The sequence below is a fragment of the Phyllobates terribilis genome, unplaced genomic scaffold (genome assembly GCF_046119375.1).
Source record: "Phyllobates terribilis strain yellow unplaced genomic scaffold, ASM4611937v1 Scaffold_1__5_contigs__length_1240528914, whole genome shotgun sequence".
NCBI lineage: Eukaryota > Metazoa > Chordata > Amphibia > Anura > Dendrobatidae > Phyllobates > Phyllobates terribilis.
Window position 1 is genome coordinate 759,899,083 of NW_027362761.1, and position 18,753 is coordinate 759,917,835.

At 43.7% G+C, this 18,753-nt stretch overlaps 1 protein-coding gene across 1 annotated transcript in view; it reads right to left on the reverse strand.

Moving 5' to 3' along the window:
• MFSD12 (major facilitator superfamily domain containing 12) overlaps nucleotides 1-18,753 on the reverse strand; it is an 87,112-nt gene that overhangs the window by 47,907 nt on the left and 20,452 nt on the right. Inside the window, exons 3-5 of the mRNA XM_073655191.1 lie at nucleotides 15,760-15,883; nucleotides 3,929-4,123; nucleotides 3,733-3,825 (exon numbers count right to left, since the gene is read on the reverse strand). Coding sequence (XP_073511292.1) covers nucleotides 3,733-3,825; nucleotides 3,929-4,123; nucleotides 15,760-15,883 — 412 coding nt within the window. The remainder of the gene's footprint in view (nucleotides 1-3,732; nucleotides 3,826-3,928; nucleotides 4,124-15,759; nucleotides 15,884-18,753) is intronic.

An 18,753-nucleotide genomic window follows, 5' to 3' on the forward strand; every position in this document is an offset into this window, starting at 1 on the left:
ACAAAATCCAAGTGCGGTGAAGTTGCAAAAAAAATAAAAAAATAATGCAATTCCAGTTTTGTTTTTTATTTTACCATGTTCAATGAATGCCAAAAGTGGCCTGCCATTATTATTCTCCAGGTCATTACGAGTTCGTAGACAACAAAAATATGTATAGGTTATTTATTTAAGTGGTGAAAAAGAAATCCAAAACTTTTTTTTAACAAAAAGGGGAGCCATTTTCCGAGACCCGTAGCGTCTCCATCTTTCGTGATCTGGGGCCGGGTGAGGGCTTATGTTTTGCGTGCCGAGCTGACGTTTTTATTGATGTCATTTTGGGATAAATCCGATGTTTCGACCGCCCGTTATTGCCTTATGTTGCAACGACAAAAAAAACAAAAAAAAACACACATACACAACACGTAATTGTCGTTTAGAATTTTCTCGTTACGCCGTTTACCGATCGGATTAATTGGGCAATTCTGAACGCGGCGATACCAAATGTGTATGTGGGAATTTTTTTTTTATTATTTTATTTTGAATGGGGCGAAAGGGGGGGGGGGGGGGATTTAAACATTTTTTTTTTATATATATTTTAAACCCCCCCCCCCCCCCCACACACACACACACTTTCTGCATGCTTCAATAGTCTCCATAGTAGACTAGAAGCTGCAGTTTCCTGATCGTTTCTACTGCATACAGGCGATGAACAGATCGCCTGTATGCAGGAGAAATGCTCGTGCCAAGAGCGCTGACCACTAGGTGGCGCTCATAGCTAGTGAGACATAACCACAGGGGTCTGCTGCAGACACGATCACGTGACAGGGTCACTGATGGGCGAGGCCAAGGCAGCCCTTCCGGAACAGCGCTGTTAAATGCCGCTGTCAGATTGACAGCGGCATGTAACTGGTTAACAGCCACGGGTGGATCGCGATTCCAGCCGCGGGTGTTGCGGGCACATGTCAGCTGTAAGAATCAGGCGACATGTGCCCGGTTCAGAGCCGGAGCCCTCACTGAACCGGGGGTGATGGCACTAATACGCCCCAGGCTTTAAAAGGGGGTTAAAAACTGACTAGCTGAATCCTTCTAAGCTCCATGTAGAAACAGAAGGTTAATTTTCCCTGTACGAGTCATGAGTCACTGTAAAAGTGCCTGGCAGGGGGATGAAAGATGCAGGAACAAGAGACTTCCTGTTTCTACACAGAGCAGAGAAGAATTAGCTGGGTAGAAAGGCAAAATGAGCAATTGTAAGTACGCAATGCTGTATAATATGATGAGTGCAATATATTAAGAGGGTAAAAACTTAGAAGGCCATGCTTCTTTAAAGGGAGCACTTTTCAATAAGTATTTCCCATAGCCAGTGTTGGCCCCCTATTCAGTGATTTACATAAAACAAATTCTAGAAGCTCTGGATACTCTACTTTAACCCTTTGGCATTACAGTCAGTTTTGGCCTGTGAGATATTTGTTATGTCCCAGGAGCCATATCTTCATGGGTGATCGTTCTAGGAGGGATTTTTTTTCCCCCTCTCTGGGATGAGTTGTATTTGTCAGTGGCATCATTTTGGAGTACATATAAAATTAACATATTAACTCTATGGGAACGAACTAAACACTTCAGCCAGTTTTCTTTTAGAGTTTTAAATTGTAGGCGGCTTGCCGAACTACACAAAGTATTGGCTTTATTCTGTTGGTTAGTAACAATATTGAGATATAATTTTAGTCTGTTTTGTACAATACACACTTGGCACGACACTGAATATGGAGCCGTGCAAGGGCTTGTTTTTGCAGGACGAGTTTCTTTTTTTGTCACTTTTTTTTTGAAAAGCACTTATTTTTTTTGGAGGAAAGCCTATTAATACAATACTTACTGATCCCACAAGGGAATTTGATCATCATGACATGTACTATAGTACTTCCATTTTTGAACTGACAGTTGGCAAGATCTGATTGGCTGAGGGAAACGGCAGAATAGGAAGCCTATGGTCTGACAAAGGAGCGCCATCTCCCTTGTTCAGATTTCTCAAAATGTCAAAGTAACTACTCTGACATATGAGGGGTCCAAGTGCCAAGATTGGAACTTTGTCCTGGCTCAGCACTTGTAGCAGCAGTCTGCCTGTGAATAGCTGGCCCCTGCTGTAGGTGGCATGGGCACAACTCCTGAACCATCTGATGCAATTGTGTCAGATTGCAATAAATCACCTGCCGTTTTAACCAGGGCTGTGAAGTCGGTATAAAATGGACCGACTCCTAAACTATATAATAAATCGGGTACAGTAGTTCAGTGCAGTTTGTGGGGAATATTTTTTCATAAGAATTTGGGAAAGTTCTGAAGTGTCCTATAAATGTCTGATCTATTCCTGATCAAAGGGTCTAGACTTTTAGCTGAGACAAGTCTGTGCTGCAGTTTATGTACATAAGTAGTGAAGCTCCTCTACAGATAAGGGGGGAAAAAACCACACACACACACACACACACACACACACACACCTCAGAACTGCTGGAGTGAACAGGAAAGCATGATTAAAGGTAAGTACTTAAAGCATATCTAAACTTTCAATAATCTGTGCATAAGTCAATAGTCTAGTATATGTGGTCTCTGTATGCTTGATGTTTTAGTTTGTTTTCCCTCTTAGAACATTTAATACATTTAGGAGCTATATAAATTGCTTGATTATTGTATCATAATAATGATTAAAAGCCTGATGTTACCATTTTACTACAGTAAATTTATCACTTAAACATGAGCCATGTATGAGGTAGTCTGCGTCAGTGTCAGGGAAATTGAGGAGTCGGAGGTTTGGCTTACCGACTCCACAGCCCTGGTTTTAACATACATTATGAGGTTTTGCAGGAAGAGGTGGAATGTAAATGTCAAAATATATAGGGACTGAGGCCCCGATTCTGGTTTATACAAAACCGTTTACTGTGTAGCCACCTGCTAGTTACGATGTTCAGATAGCCTTCAAAAATTTTCAAAAATTAGCCCAGCTTTAGAATCAGGGTGCCTGATGTCTACTGTATAATTCCCTCAGATGAGACTGCATACACCTCACGGCAGATCACCTTTATTTTCTGTCTCTGCTAGTTCCCCTACTAAGTGACAGAACAGAAACAAAAAACATTTCTATTCATTTTTGGGTGGGAGCTCTGTAGAGTCAGGAATATTGTTACATGCCAAAGACTTCACTTTGTGCATTGTAAGGGTATTTCAGAAAACTTCACTTAAGCGGGCTTTTATGCAAGGTAATGGAAACAAACCCTGGAACATGCGTATGAAAACACATTGGATCAGTTTAGAACAAGTACCTTTAGTATAAAATATGTAATAAAGTGTCAGCCTGACAGTATGTAGTTTTTTTGTGGATATGTGCATACTCATTAGTAAATTACTAGTAACATGCTAACTGGAATAAAATGATTTCTGCTGTCCACAGATTTCAGGGAGGATATATGCAGGTTAAAAAAGACAGGGAGAAGTTGACAGCTTCCTATATACAAATCAAAATTCAAGATTAAAAGCCATTCACAGGAAACCTTACATACTAGTTTCAGTTATACATTTAATGTAAACGTTTGGAAAATTGTACGTTTTTGTTCCACAGATGAGCTGAGCAGCCCGTTCGATGACATGCAAGGACAAACTACATGATGACTTTCTCTACAAGCCGTTAGAATCTTTGGAAAATGCTCAAGAACTTTGAAGAGATCTTACTCTAAAGGAGCAGGATAATAAATTTGAAAAAGATCTTACCTTTGGAAGATGCAAGGAATAGGTCAAGTAGACCGCTATATACGTTTGTGACAAATTTACTATGAGCCGAGTGCACATGTATAAAAGAGCCACCTGAAAACAAGTTGGGTGAAATGAAGATGGAATAAAACCCTTCATAAATACATGGTCACTGCCACCACTACATGCATATAAAATCACACTTCAGACAATTTACCTGATAGAAAGAAGGTTCTAAAAGCCAGTGTTTCCACAGAAGCAACGGCTCAGGTGAGCTGGAAAGTGTCTTGTGATGATCTCCATTTTCATCATCTGTTTCTGGAAGGCGTTGAAAATGTGAATTCTCCTTAGTTCCAATGTGGAATAATAGAGAAAATAATGCCCCAATGCCCACTACAATGAGGGCCAAAGTCTGCAATACAGAAAGAAAAAAAAAAAAGTTAGAATTTTTTTTACCCCACACATTGAATACCACTTCATAGACTCTACAGAATAGATCTAGTCCACTTGACGTTACATAACCAAATAACCAACATGGTGTCTACATTGGGTACAATGTTTCCAGGGGAAGAAAAAAAACAAAACACAGGATTTTGTTAGCCACATCTAAAATACCGTGCTTGCACAAATCTTTGTGGGAACACAAAGCAATGAGAAGTCCAAAAACAGCCCCCAGGGTAATGAACAGAAGATACAACCATCTGTAATACAGGGTTGCTGCAAGAGACTCAGACGAGTCTGTTGTAAATGGTCCACCCTATAAAGATTTAGAAACAGAAAAAATGTATGGAGAGAAGGTAGCAGCCTTACGCCAAAGAGGCCCTCACAGCTTTGATGGAGAGACATGGAAGATAGGAGCCATACCTTTAGTATGATGCGCCTTGTGGAAAGCCAGCTTGATCCAACAAAATTGTAAACCCTGAGTGCCACCAAACGCTCACAGAAGAGAGTTGGAGTATAATGAGGCCATTTGAGACTGGTAGATAAGAAGAGCGCCAGATGACATACAGAATGTTACCTAAGATAGGGAAAAAAATTTAACTGGACAAACAAGGGGGCATGACCTAGCAGGCATGCAGTGAGTAAATGACTCCAGAGAGCACCCGCTGTATTCAGCTGGCAAACTCCATCTTGGGGCACAGAAAGCTACCTACCCGATGCCTGAAGATATCAGGAGGCAACAGTGAAATGACAAGCACGAAGATCTGCAGAGTGTAGGATGTGGAGTCCTCAGAAATCCAAGATGGCGCCCACAAGTCCTGTGGCAAGAGACCATGATGTTGAAGGAGAAGCTGCTGCCAGACTGGAGCAATATGCTCAGAGCGGTACCCCACAGGTCCAGAGGTCAGTGACAGACAAAGCAGGGAGATTCCTCCAAAAAAAATAAAAAAAAAAAGGTCCCGGTTTGCAGCACTAGGACTGGAAGAGGAGGGAGGAGAGGAAGTCCCTCAAGCTAGAACATCTGCTACCAAGGGGCACAATACTGCATCGTTAACCCTTAAGAACTGTCCCTGGTGAAAATCCCCTGGAGGACTCAGATTGGATGTTCTAAACACTGTTGATAAATGCAATGCCACACTGGCTAGGCTAACAGGCCAAGTCCAAGAGACTATCGATAGTTCGGCATGATGTACAAAAAGTGGCAGAACATTCCCCTCCACTGTGGTGCGAAGTCAGCGAGTTGGTGAATGCTCTCCCTCCATATAGACATTCCGAGCCATATTCAACCATCACCTTACTGGACAAAGTTGAGGATCTTGAAAATCGCCAGAGGTGCAATAAGGCTAGTGGGAGTCACCGAGAAGATGGAAGGGAGACCAGATTTTTTTTTTAAGAGCCCTTACTCCTTTGTTTGCTGTTGAAAGGGCCTTCAGAGTCCCCACGAGACCTGGCCCAGTGGGTAGACCTCCTGGACCCACTCTGATCGAGATTTCACACTATAAAAAGGACTGGGACATCATCCTGAGGAAAGCCAGAGAAAAGCAGGACATTTTGCTTGGAGGACAGAAGATATCCTTTTTTGTGGAGGTCCAGCACAAAAGATCCCTATTCATGGACATCAATAGTAGGTTGAGGGTGCTGAGTGCAATACTCTATGATCTACCCAGCGAAACAGAACAATTGCCCTCGGTTCTACTTTTTTTTTTTTGAATCCCCAATGGATGCTTTGAGATGGCTGGATGCTCCTGAACGCCAGATTCAACATGAGGCAATGTGAACGAATGATCCTCAAGCCACTGTGGGCAATACTGGCTCTGTGGTTTGATCATTGAGTGTTTTAACATACATGTCTAACTTTCTCCTGACTGGTTTAATGTGGAGCTTTCTATTCATTATGTGATTTGTTTAACTCAGTTTATGCGCAAGATATCTGATCTGGCTTTTAAAGGGAATGTGGCACCCCCCTGGGCGATATCAGACCTCTACTTTGGCCATACAGGTGATACCAAAGTAAATCTATACTTACCTGTATGGCCCATAAGCAGAGGTCTGAATGCAGAGAAATCTGGTTTTATAAAGTCCGTTTTCCAGAGGTTTGGCATCCGGGGGACACCAAGCAAACCCTCCTATCTGCTTACTATTCCCCTAAATTGCCACCTCTGTGCTAAATTACCATATTCCCCTCCTCCCCTGCACATGACCGGCCCTGTGACGTGCCCTGCTCTGCCTCCCCTCCCGTGCATGCGCAAAGCGCCACTCTAATGGAGCGTGCTTTGTTTCCCTCTGGCCCAGTTTGGCTGCGGGGGGGGTTGTGTGACAGATTCCCTTTAATGCAGCAGGTGCCGAGGTGCGACATGGAGTCCATATGTAGACAGACATTTTCCTCATTGCTACAGCATGCACTGAATGGTTTTGAGTAGTTTTAATGTCAAATAAAAAGGTGGATGGGTGAGTATGGCCCATCTGATATGCAAACCTGCTAATCTGTGGAGTGCTTGGAAAGTTAAAATTCTGAACAATACAATTGTGTTTGGGCTGCTCATCATCTTTGTGTAAATTGGGGGTAAAAGTTAAGAGGTCTGAAGGATAATTAAAAAAAAAAAAGGCATGCAATTTTTGAATATGTAAAAAAAGGTCAATCAAGCAATATGGTTACATGAGATTTTGTTGGTTTGATGCATAGGTCCTAGATGGGGGTTCAGCTTGCACTCTGCATACCAATTACTCCAGATGTGTTAGTTTTATAGTGCATAAAAGCATTCCCTTTAAATGTACAGATTTCAGGGATGAGGGGAGGTTTATAGGTGCTCGTTTAATCTCCCATTTTGAATGTGCCATTTTCATAGTAAATGTTCCCCCTCCTTATTCGAATGTTCCACTCCGGAAAATGATAATGAATCTAGCGAATTGGCTAGATATCCCTTTAATAACAGATCTACAAATGGGAAAAAAAAAAAACCTCCGGTGCCAAGGTTTTTTGAATGGATTTAGAGTATTTTGAGGGTGCTGAATTCAAAAATTCCATTAGTTTTGCGGAATTGGTTCTAGTTTGAGACCATTCATCCATGAAAATAATGCATTCCCCCAATGTGGCTTGTGTATGATAAACTCAAAGCTATGGCATTTGTCTTTTGACATCCCAACATCACGCGGGCCTGCAGCGCTCTGTTAATGAAAGCCGTGCAGGAGAGCGCGCGACGCTGCACTGACGTGCGGTGAAACTCTGCCCACAGACAGGTCACTCAGGGAGACTGGGTCCCACCTCAGTGACGCCGGGTCAGCTTCCAATTCCAGAAGTTGATGTGACCTCACTGAACATCAGAGGCAGCTGCAGCTGGGGTCACGAGATGTGGGATGAGCAGACAGCGATAGTGCCACTCACAGGCACATTTGGAGACAAGGTATTCGATTTTAAGCCTTGGAAATGAGCCTTTCATCAATCTGACACTACACATTGTAGTGGACAACTTCTTTAATATAAAACCTTTCAGGCATAGTGTGCGCCAAGAATCACTGTATACCAGTGGAATCATGATCGACTTCAATAATATTTGAAACCCATCTAGGGACAGATTTCCTGGAAACGAGGACTCCATCTCCCCATTTGTCAGTCTTCTAGCGGAGACTGGCTTGGGTCACATCTTTAGGGAGACGTTTCCCAACTCAAAAAAGGTTTACTCCTGCATCTCATGAACCCATCACTCCCTCTCCAGAATTGACCTATTATAATGCAACCCTTATACCAGTGCTCACTTATATTAAATATTCCCCTAGATCTTTAACTCTCTTGTAGTTCAAGATGAAAGCAGACCTGATAAAGGGCTAGATTTTTACAAGGTTGGAAGCTAAATCCGTTCTGGCTGAAAATTATAGATAATAATCACATTAGAGGGATATTGGAGCAATTTTTGCTATAAATTGGAGTTTGGCGCCAATTAATGTGGTATGGGATGCCACGAAGACCTTTCTGATGGGTGTTTTGATGAGATAAAGATAGTTAAAGAGGTAAATTCAAAACAGAAGGGTATAGACTAAGAAAATAAAGTCCAGGAACCTGAGGCATCATTCACTTTGAATATGCAAATTGTCTCTTCAGAGAGGAAGAGGACCAGAACTCTATTGACTTTTAGGATTGCTACTTCCTGTAGGTTGCACTAGTGACCCTTTAACAAGCCTTATCACATGACTTGTGATATAAGCCAGAACCAGAAACTCAATTTGCAGACACTGTTTCAGGGTACTGCTCCTTGTCAGTGCAAAGTGTGAGTTCTGGTTTGGCTGGGTGAGAGTCGTCAGACAGGTATCTAAGGGGCAACTTTTAGAATTGCTACTTCCTGTAGGTAGCACTAAAGTTCTGGTTCTCTTCCTCTCTGAAGAGAATTTGCATATTTCCCCAGAGGAGCATTGCAGCTTTAAGAGTCTCCTCACCGTGACATGCTTAACATGTCGCTCTCTGCAATGAGAAAGGTTACCCCTTAGATATCACTTTGTCTACCATATTAAGTTTTCAGAGCCATTATTCAGAGTCTCAAAAGAAACTAAAGTCTTTTCAAATGGCACAAGCCAAACACTAAAAGTTTACACACACAGAATGGGGGGCCTTTAGACTCTTCCCCAACAGATGTTGATAAACATAAGGACTCTAGTAGTAGCAGTCCTAGAAAACAAGAGCGCTCAGTTGAGTATTTCCCTGGGGAGATAGCTGTAGGCCAAAAGAGCTTTGGCGGACAGCCATCTAATGTGCATGGAGGGGGATTTAAAGAGAAGCTCTTGCTACCATAAACTGGGAAAAAAGGCCTCGAAAGTACATAAAGCCATTGGGCACGTATAAGTATCATGAATAGGTCCTGAGCAGGATACATGTCATAAGTTAGCAATAGTGGCTTTCTCCTATTTCTAAGCAGAACCTGTAAGTGGTGTAATAAATGACAAAAGAAAAGTGTTTTAAAGTTACTGGTAAGAAATCATCATTTTTCCCCATCCCCACAACAGCACCAAATGAGAGATGACAAAAAACCTTAGGGAGGGACCACCGCTTGAAGAATCTTTCTAGCTAAGGAAAGATCAGAAGCACCCAAATCTAATAGATCGCGCTTAAAAAAGCATGGATGATGAAGACCAAGTTGCTGTTCTACAAATTTGATCAAGAGAGGCATTGGCCCTTTCTGCTCATGAGGTAGGTACTGCTCTTGTAGAGTGGGCTTTCAAATTTTCAGGAGCGGAGGTGTCCACCTGAATAACAGACGCCGCCTGGCCTTTGTTTGGACCCTGAAAAAGGAACAAAGAAGCAGTTTTCTGACAGACATGTTTTTCAAGTATTGTATTAAACACCTTCTGGATGTCTGTCTGATCTAATGACCACCAGAGAGAATATTGGTGAACGGTGGGCTGACTAATAAGAGTTTGTAATTCACCCATCCTTCTAGCTGAAGTGAGGGCCATCAGTAATTGTTTTATAGGTTGTATATCCGCTAAAGGCTCAACTGGGGATCTAGTTAGGGTGTCTAAAGGCTAGATTAAGGTCCCATAGTGGAACCTGAGAGAGCCACTGGTCTAGACCTGCCTTATGAACCTCACTACCCATGGGTGGTCAATTTTGTCAAACAAGACACCCAAGGCTGATATCTGTACTTTAAGGGTATTAACGCACAGACCCAACTCCAGTCCTTTCTGTAAGAATTCTAAGATCTTAGCCCAAGGTACGGAGTTACTTACAAAGGGATTTATCTTGGAAAATTTATTAAAAAAACACAACTTCCAGACCCTTGCATGAATCTTAGTTGTTACCTTCTTCCTACACCCTATAAGGGTAGAAACTAGATTGAAAAAAAAAATAAAAAAAATAAAACACCCTTTGACGCCAAGAGCAAACGCTCAAATGCCATGCCATCAGAAGGAAATGCTCTATCCCTGGGCAAACCACTGGACCCTGGGATAGTAGATCCAGAATTTCCAGGAGAACCCATGGATCCCCCACTGCCATTTGTCTTAACCAGGAGAAACATGTCCTTTTGGGCCAAAAGTGTGCAATCAGGATCACTTCGGCTTGGTCCGACCAAATCTTCCTTAGAACTAACGGGATCAGGGAGATTGGTGGAATTGTACATGCGTTTTTCCTGCCAGGGACAAGCTGATGTGAAGCGTTCTTCACATGCATTTCTGCGTTGATAAGCGCTTTTAGCATCACTTGGAAAGAGCGTGACAACTTGGGTCACACTAAATAAATCCATGCATGGATTTATAGTGTGACCGAAAGAATGTTAAATAAAAATTAAATATAAATATATATATTTACCTTCTGATGGCCCGCGGTGTTTGTGTCTGCTTGCCGGCAGCTCATGGTACACTGAAAGGACCTGCCGACATCAGCAGCCGCGTGACCAGTCACGAGTCTCCTCTCCTCTAGACCCGGGTACCATCCGCACATTGAAATGCATGGAATGCGCATCTACATATACAGTGATGCGGAATCCATGCGTTCCAATGCAAGTCAATGGCGGCGAAAACGCAGCGCTTCCGCAAAATAATTGGTAGTGCTGTGTTTTTCCCGCAATGATAATCCGCAGCGGAAATTTCCGCAGCATGTGCACAGCACATGCTGATCATCATTGGGGAACATGGGAGACCTTCTACCAAGCTTTTTTTAAGCATTTCTGCAGCGGAATTGCCACTGCGGAGACACTTAAATGCATCGTGGGCACACAGCCTAAAGAATACTTTCCCTCTCCTCTGGCCCTTCCATCTTGGGTCCGTGGCTCTTGTACAATAAAACAGTCTTTCCTGAGGGACAGAAGGACCTCATCTGAAAGGAATTTGTTGGGGAATCCTTTTTGGCATCTGCTGTCTTCCCCAGTATTTCATCTAGGGCTGGCCCAAAAAGGATTTCTCCTTGACATGAAATCTTGCATAATTTACTTTTTGATTGGTTAAAAAATACTGGGCAGGAGTTCTGCAAAGAGCACTGTGAGCAGAGTTGCATAGAGTGCAAAGCAGGCAGTGAGTCTTACTGCGTCCGCTAAAAAAAAACAAACAAAAAAAATCTGCCGCCTTCGGAATGGTTGGGAAAATGGCTAAGATTTGATCGCGCGGGCATTTGTTCTTTATCTGAAAGTGCAGCTGATCCAGCCATATAATCAGTGATCTTGCAGTGCAAGCTGCAGCGATCTTTGGTTTAAATGCAGCAGCCCCCAACTCCCAGGCCCTTTTTAGGAAGCTTTCTGCCAATTTACAGGATACGCAAGAAATAGCTGGATCAATTTTTGGGGTCTTTTCCCAGCTCTGAGAAATCAGCTTCAAAAGGGTACTCTTAACCCCTTTTGGAATGAAACCTATTATTATCTGGCTTCTTCCATTCAGTTATCAGGGAGGATACGTTCTTATGAACTGGGAAACATTTGTTTCCTCCCCTCCAACTTTACGCCCTGTACGGTTCTGGGCTCCTTAATGTCCTCAATTTTCACTGTGGCCCTAACTGCCCTGACTGATCTGTGTCCTCTGCTGGGAAACAAGGACGGCCCTCATTGTCCAAGGAGGATGAAAATGAGACATCCAAATAAAAACCCTCTAAATTCACCATCTTCTAAATCCTTGTCTGAACTTGTATCCCACAGGAACATAAGGAGTCCTATTTTAAAGTCCTTTAACTGCTTCAAAACCGCCCACTGTACATAAATGTTGGCGCTGCCTGGGCTCTGTGCAGTGATGACGTTTATGAACGGTCGGTGGTCCGCAGCGCTCAGGAGCCCCCCCTCCCAGGATCCTGCAGCCACTGCAGTTGCGGTTCAGATCAGTAGCAGTGACCGGGGACATCGGGACCTGATTGGATCAGGTCCCAATGTTGTTAACCCTTTGCTATCTTCTAGATGCCGCATTTAGGAGATAGTGAGGGGGTCGTCCACTCACCTTTCCGACGGCCCCAGTGATAGGACCTGGCATTGTCATGGCAGCAGGAGGTTACATGATAACTTCCTGGTCTGCCATGCACGGTGTCCTGCAAGAATCAGCCAGCAGCTGAAGTCTAGCAGGAGATATGACAGTGTAAAACTGTCTGCTCCCATGCAATACATGTCTATTGCATGAGAACAGTGATTAGAAAAATAAAAAGTTTAAGTCCCATACAGGGACTAAAGTAAGAAAAGTGTCTAAAAAGAGTCTTCAAACTGTAAAAAAAAAAAAAAAAAAAAAAAAAAAAAAAGCTATGTGTTTATCATACCGCTAAACAAAAAGTGGAATCAAAAAGCCAAAATAGAAATAAAAAAAAATAGTACCGCTAAAAACGTCATCTTGTCCTGCAAAAGAGCCACCATGCAGCTCCATCAGCCGAAAAATAAGTTATAGCTCTCAGAACATAGCGATGCAAAAACAATTTGTTTTACTTTAAACTAGTTTTCATTGTGTAAAAGCGCCAAAACAAAAAAATATATATATATTCAAGTGTGGTATCGCTGTAAACGTACTGACCAGAATAAAGCTATTTTACCACACGTGGAACGGCAAAAAAAAAAAAAAAAAAAAAGCAAACCCCACACCTCAAACAAATCCTGAATTGCTGTTTTTTGTTCGTTCTACCTCCCAAAAAAAGGAATAGAAAGTGATCAAAAAACGTCATGTACCCAAAAATGGTACCAATAAAATAATCAACTCGTCCTGGAAAAAAAACAAGCGTTCACATGACTGTCGGCCGAAATATGGCAAAAAATTATAGCTCAAAATATGGTGACGCAAAAACTAGATTTTGCAAAAAAAAAAAAATATATATATCATTTAGTGAGTGACAGCAGCCAAACAAAAACCCAATATAAATCTGGTATTGCACCGACCCAAAGAATAAAGTAGTCTAATCACTTATACCACACGAGAAACAGCGTAAAAAATAAAACCAAATTGTTCACCTGCTGCCAATTTGTTAATTCTGCTTCCCAAAGATCGCAGTAAGGCTCGGCACACACTAATCCTGCGCTCACGCCGGGGTTTCCGTGTAAATCTCTGAAATACGTGATTCAGACAGAACCCCCGGCGGAAGATTCCTTGTAATGAAGCAGATGGAGGTGTGGCACCCCAGGGGTCTGGTTTCCACGGTAACAGCCCTGTTATGTCTGAGAGCAGGTGGGAGGTCTCTTGGTCAGGGATCCTATGCATGCCACACCTCCTGCCCAGTCCTGGGAGGGGGAAGAACTTCCCCTATATAAACCTAGGGCTGAGGCAGGGTTAGTGAGTAGAGAAGCAGAGAAAAGAAGCAAATATAGGAAGAAACAACAGGAGCTCTGTGGGAGCAGTGTTACAAGGAGTCAGGGGCTGGCAGCTGCAGAGCTCGCCCTGACTGAGAAGCCATCACCGGACCCGGAGTCCGAGGCTGTGGGGACTAACTCCTATCCAACAGCAGAAACCGACCGGCAGGGGATTGCAGGTCCTCTGGCCCAGAAACCCGAAGGCACGGTCACACGCGTGGGACCAGCACCGCCGTCGTGGAGCGGAAGCTACTAGAAGGCCCCGAGTCACCGGCCATACGGGTGAGCACCACACGGTACACTCAGGGACGTGGGCTACTTATACCCGCCTCTAGCAAGGTAGCCAGAAGAGTATCGTTAGTTTGGGAGGCCTACAACTCCGCCTGGCCAGGGGAGATCCCATCTGCTCAAGGACTGACCAGGCCCCAATCGCTAGCCAGTACTCCGGGAGGGTCTATCTTTGTCACCAGTAAAGACCCTGAACTACACCGTACCGTCTCCGAGTGGTTCCTGCTACCCCCCATCATCCACGTCGGCTGCCCTGAGGCCATACCCCTCCCGTTGGGGGTTATACTATCACGCTGCACAATCCTACCACCGGCCTCAGCGGTCTGCCCTGCAGCAGCAGCTCCCTGGCTGCACTCAACGGGTGGCGTAGTCGTTCAACATCTACCGCTAAAACAGCGCCACTTAGTCTGACTCCCTGGGCACGGACCGGATCACCGCCACGAGACTACAACCCTCAACAGATCCCGCTCCGGGTAAGCTCCCGCGTGCGCAACGCAGCGCGACACAGGCCCAGGGGCGCGTCAGAGGCACCGTGGATGCAGTCTTACCTATGATCCCACAATGTCTTTTTTAGGTGTGCATAAAAGTGTGGTTGGCCAGAGTTGTGCACCTCTGAAAAAAAAGGGACCACGCTAAACAGAGGCCAGACGGAGTCCAGAGTAAATCTGCTGCCTCATTACAGTGAATGGATCCTGTGGGGGTTTCATCTGAATTACATCACTTAGAGATTTAGATGGAAACAATGTAAGTGCTCAGCCTAGAGCGCCGGCTAAACGTTACGTAAAATGTTCCCAATAAAAGCTTCAACTCAGCCCACAAAAAAAGCTAGTCCCCACTCAGGTCTGTCATCTGTTAACGAAAATATAAAAGGGACTTCCAAGTTACTGGTAGCACAAAGGCTCTGGAAAAGCCAAATGGCTTTTGTCGCCCCCACCCCAAAATAAATTTGGAAAATTTTGTGCTCCCAAATCCAAATGCTCGCCTCCCTTCTGAGCCCCACAGTGTGCCTAAACTACATGTAGGGTCCACATGTTTGGCATTCCTGTAGCGATGAGAGCCTGCCTAATTTACAGGTGCATGTCTTCAGAAGCAATGAGTTGGGCACAACGTACTGGTCACTACAACATATTGATCATTTCAACGGCAGTTTGAAGTTTTCACTCAGCAACATCCACTGCTGCTTGTTTCTGGAAGACACCAATGAATTCAAAATAGTCACTACACCTGTAGGTAAATTCCTAGAGGGATGAAATTTCCAAAATGGGGTCACTTGAGGAAGGATTCTGCTCTAGCACTTAGGGGCTCTGTGTATGGAGTCCGCAAAACTATTCTACAATAATTTGTTCTCAAATAGTGCTCAGTCCCTCCCGGGTCTTGCTGTATGGCTAAGCGGTACTGTACAGCCACCTATGGGGTATTGCCACATTTAGAAGAAATTGTGTGACACATTTGGCACCATTTTTACCCATTCCCTTGTATGAAAATGTAAAATCTGAGGCTAAAACAATTTTGTGGTAAAAACTTGTTTTTCACTGCCCAATTGTATAAATTTCTGTGAGTCACATGTAGTGTCAATATGATCACTGCACCCCTAGATTAATTCATTGAGAGGTGTAGTTCGTAAAATGAGGTCACTTATGGGGGTGGGGGAGGGGGTTCTGCTGTTCTGGGACCTCAGGGAGTCTCCCAGTGGGTCATGTCACCGGCAAACCACAACAGTAAAATCTGCACTAATATGGTGCTCCTTCCCTTAGGAGCTTTGCATTGTGCCTGAAAAGTAGTTTTCAGACACTTATGAGGTATTGATGCACTCAAGAGAAGTTGTGTAACATTTTCTCATTACCCCTTTTGAAAATTGTAAACTTGGGGTTAACTGACATTGAGAGAAATAGTCACGTGCCGACAAGCTGCTCTTCCCAAGTATGCAAATCGCAAATGTGCTTGGGATGGAGGGGCCAAACTGAAGTCTTGCCCCGGGTGTCGGGGGGGGGGGAAAGAGATATATCTCTTGTGCAGGAGTTAACACTTCTGGATTATTGTTCTTTTTAATGGCTATAAAAAAGTAGATTGAAGGTTAAAGGCTTGAACATACCCTGAATATAGGAACATCGTGCCATCCCAAACGCTCCGTGTCCTCTGCTGCACCCAACTCGAAATGCAACAGCAACCAAGCTATTGCATAAACTGAAATGTTTGCCAGGACTGTAAAGGCATACCTGTGAAATTGCAATGAGGAAATGGGGATGAAAAACAAGGCTCATCTGTGCTCACACTTATTTTAACTATCTATTTTTAGGAGGCATTTAAATCTCAAAATACATTGTGTAATCACAAGATAGGTAATCAATAGTTCAGTACAAGAAGAGATTGTTGACCAACAAGAGTAAAAATGGAAATTTGGAATATTCTGGAGGATACACTACAGGAACTGTTGAATATCAAAGTACAATATGAATATATCAATTAGCCAGTAGATGGCGGGGCGGGGGCATAAACCGATTGTATTTTACCCCCTTTGTAATACAGTGCCAAATCCCCAACATGTGTTTCAGCTCTGCCACCTTCTGGGGGAGAAGGCACAGCAAATGTGTAGTGGGGATTCAGCATTGCAGTACGACAGGGGTAAAATATACAATTTGTTTTATTTTGTCTCTGGTGTTTTTTTTGCCCAATATGTATTTGGTACTGTGATTTCGTTGTAGAAATCGCAGGGCCTACTGCTGGATGAATATTTTACTCAGGAATACTGATGAATAGGCGGAAAGTAAACAGATATGTGCTGCCATCTACTGGCTATCTGATATATTCATATTGTAATATGAGTTATTCAGTAAAATTGTATTTTGTTAAATTTTGGAAAATAACTTGTTAAAGCTTGACTGAGAGGAGCAGCACAGTCATGCATGACCATTTAGTATTTATGGGATAGATTCACATTGCAGAGTACAGCTTTCTTTAATCAGGATTGAAGAAGCAGCGCTACAGAAATTAGACAGACATGGACCCTGGTCTTACATGACCAATCTAATTCAGTGCCAGCATGTCCCACCCAGGTCTATTTATACTGACTGGTGGCATGATAGACTGTAGTTTGCTTTGGTCTGCCTGTGTAACCAGGTAGTCAAACAATGCACCACACCAAGCGATGGTCTTCACCGACGAACAAACATTCTGCTTGTTAATTGGTAGCCTGTTTACATGGCAGAATAATTGTGAATCAAGCGTTTTTAACAACTCATTCAGTGATCTTGCAGTGTAAATGGAACTTCGAGGGTTTGACACAAGACTGCACGCTGTGAGGCTTCTCCGGTGCTGGGAGATTTGCATACTTCCGGACACATTGCAACTAAACTGTAGCTGATCATGCTCAATACACTTGCACTGACTGAATCAGCGCCCATCTAGCCAGCACATGACCGCGTGTATGCAAATCACATACTCATGCGCCCGCCGCTCCTGACACTGTCGAGTCCTCACAGCACATACGATGTGAGGAGTCACAAGTCTGCAGTCAGAGTAAGGCCAGACAACACCTTTAACTACCACTCCTGCAAACCTGCATATAGTATAAAAAAAGAAAAAAGAGAAAACATGAGGACCCCATGAGCAGGATGAAATGGTATTTTATACTTTGTAATTGTGTTACACTAAATATACTAATGCAATATGTGCATTTCTTAACCTGCAGGTTAATAACATTGTGAACTTGCCTGGTGTTGGCACTTAGACCCCCCGCTGATGGGACAAAATGAACTTCATTCCCTCCGGTAGCATTCAGGCTTCAGTCATGGGGGTGGCACCGGTGCCAATTCAGTCACCTCTGTGTATAAATAGTTGGCAGTAACAGTGCCCCCATCATGGATGACAGCCGACCCTAATGCAGTGCTGCAGTAAGCACCGGGGTGCGGTTACAGCTGCCGCTCTATACACAGGGGTGACAGAAGTCGTGCCAGTGCCACCAGTGACAGAAAACCAAGACACTGCCGGGAAGGAATAAGGTTAGTTTCCTCCCGGCAGCAGGGCTGTAAGTGTCGGCGCCTGGCAGGTTCATAACGCCATTAACCCTCATATCTGCAGGTTAATAGCATTTTTTTTTTTTTTTTTTTCACACAACAGGTTTCCTTAGAGGACCTTTTCCCCCCACAATGCAATAGCTGCTGCACAGCGAAATTAACAAAGTTAAATTAATTAGCTGCCAAATATTTTGGTTGCAAATATCTCCACAGTGCATGTATGCGACTTCATCACTGCAGGACAAGTGGGGGGGACAACGACACCACACACATGGGAAATAAACCAGCAAGTAAAATAAATGGAAAGATTTCACAACATTTAGATCCTAGTTACTTACCAGTAACGGGATTTTACAGAGCCCATGACAGCACCACCTGAGAGAGTGCACACCATAAGTGATAAAGGGGAGGGAATTAACAGGGTGCCGTCATGGGCTCTGTAAAATCCCGTTAACGGTCAGTAACTAGGATCGACAGAGAGACAGACAGAGACCAGACACCAGAGTGAGGGATCACCGCTTGCAACACCTTCCTCCCAAAAGGACAGATCAGTAGAAGAGGAAAGGTCAAGACGGTAATGCTTGTAAAATGTAGCGGGGGATGACCAAGTTGCCGCCTTACATATAATGTTGATGGGCACATCCGCTTTCTCTGCCCAGGAAGCAGCTACAGCTCTGGTGGAGTGGGCCTTCCGGTTCTCTGGAACTGGCAGATTGCTAGAAGAGTATGCTAAAAAAAAATAAAAAAAAAAAAATGGTGTCCCTGACCCACCTAGCTATGGTCCCCCTTGTAACCTTAAGCCCTTTCCTAGCCCCCTGAAATGAATAAGGTGTCACTTTCTCCAGGCCTTCGTTACCTCCAAATACTGACTAATACCCTCTTAACATCTAGAGTGTGAAGTTTTTGTTCCTCCGAATCCCTAGGGTCAGGATAGAAGGGAGAGTAATTACTTGTGTCCTATGGAATTTGGAGGCCACTTTTGGAAGATAAGACCAGACCCGGCCTAAGATTACTCTATCCATACACATTTGCGTGAACGGATGGTTAACTGACAGCACGTGCAGATCACTAAC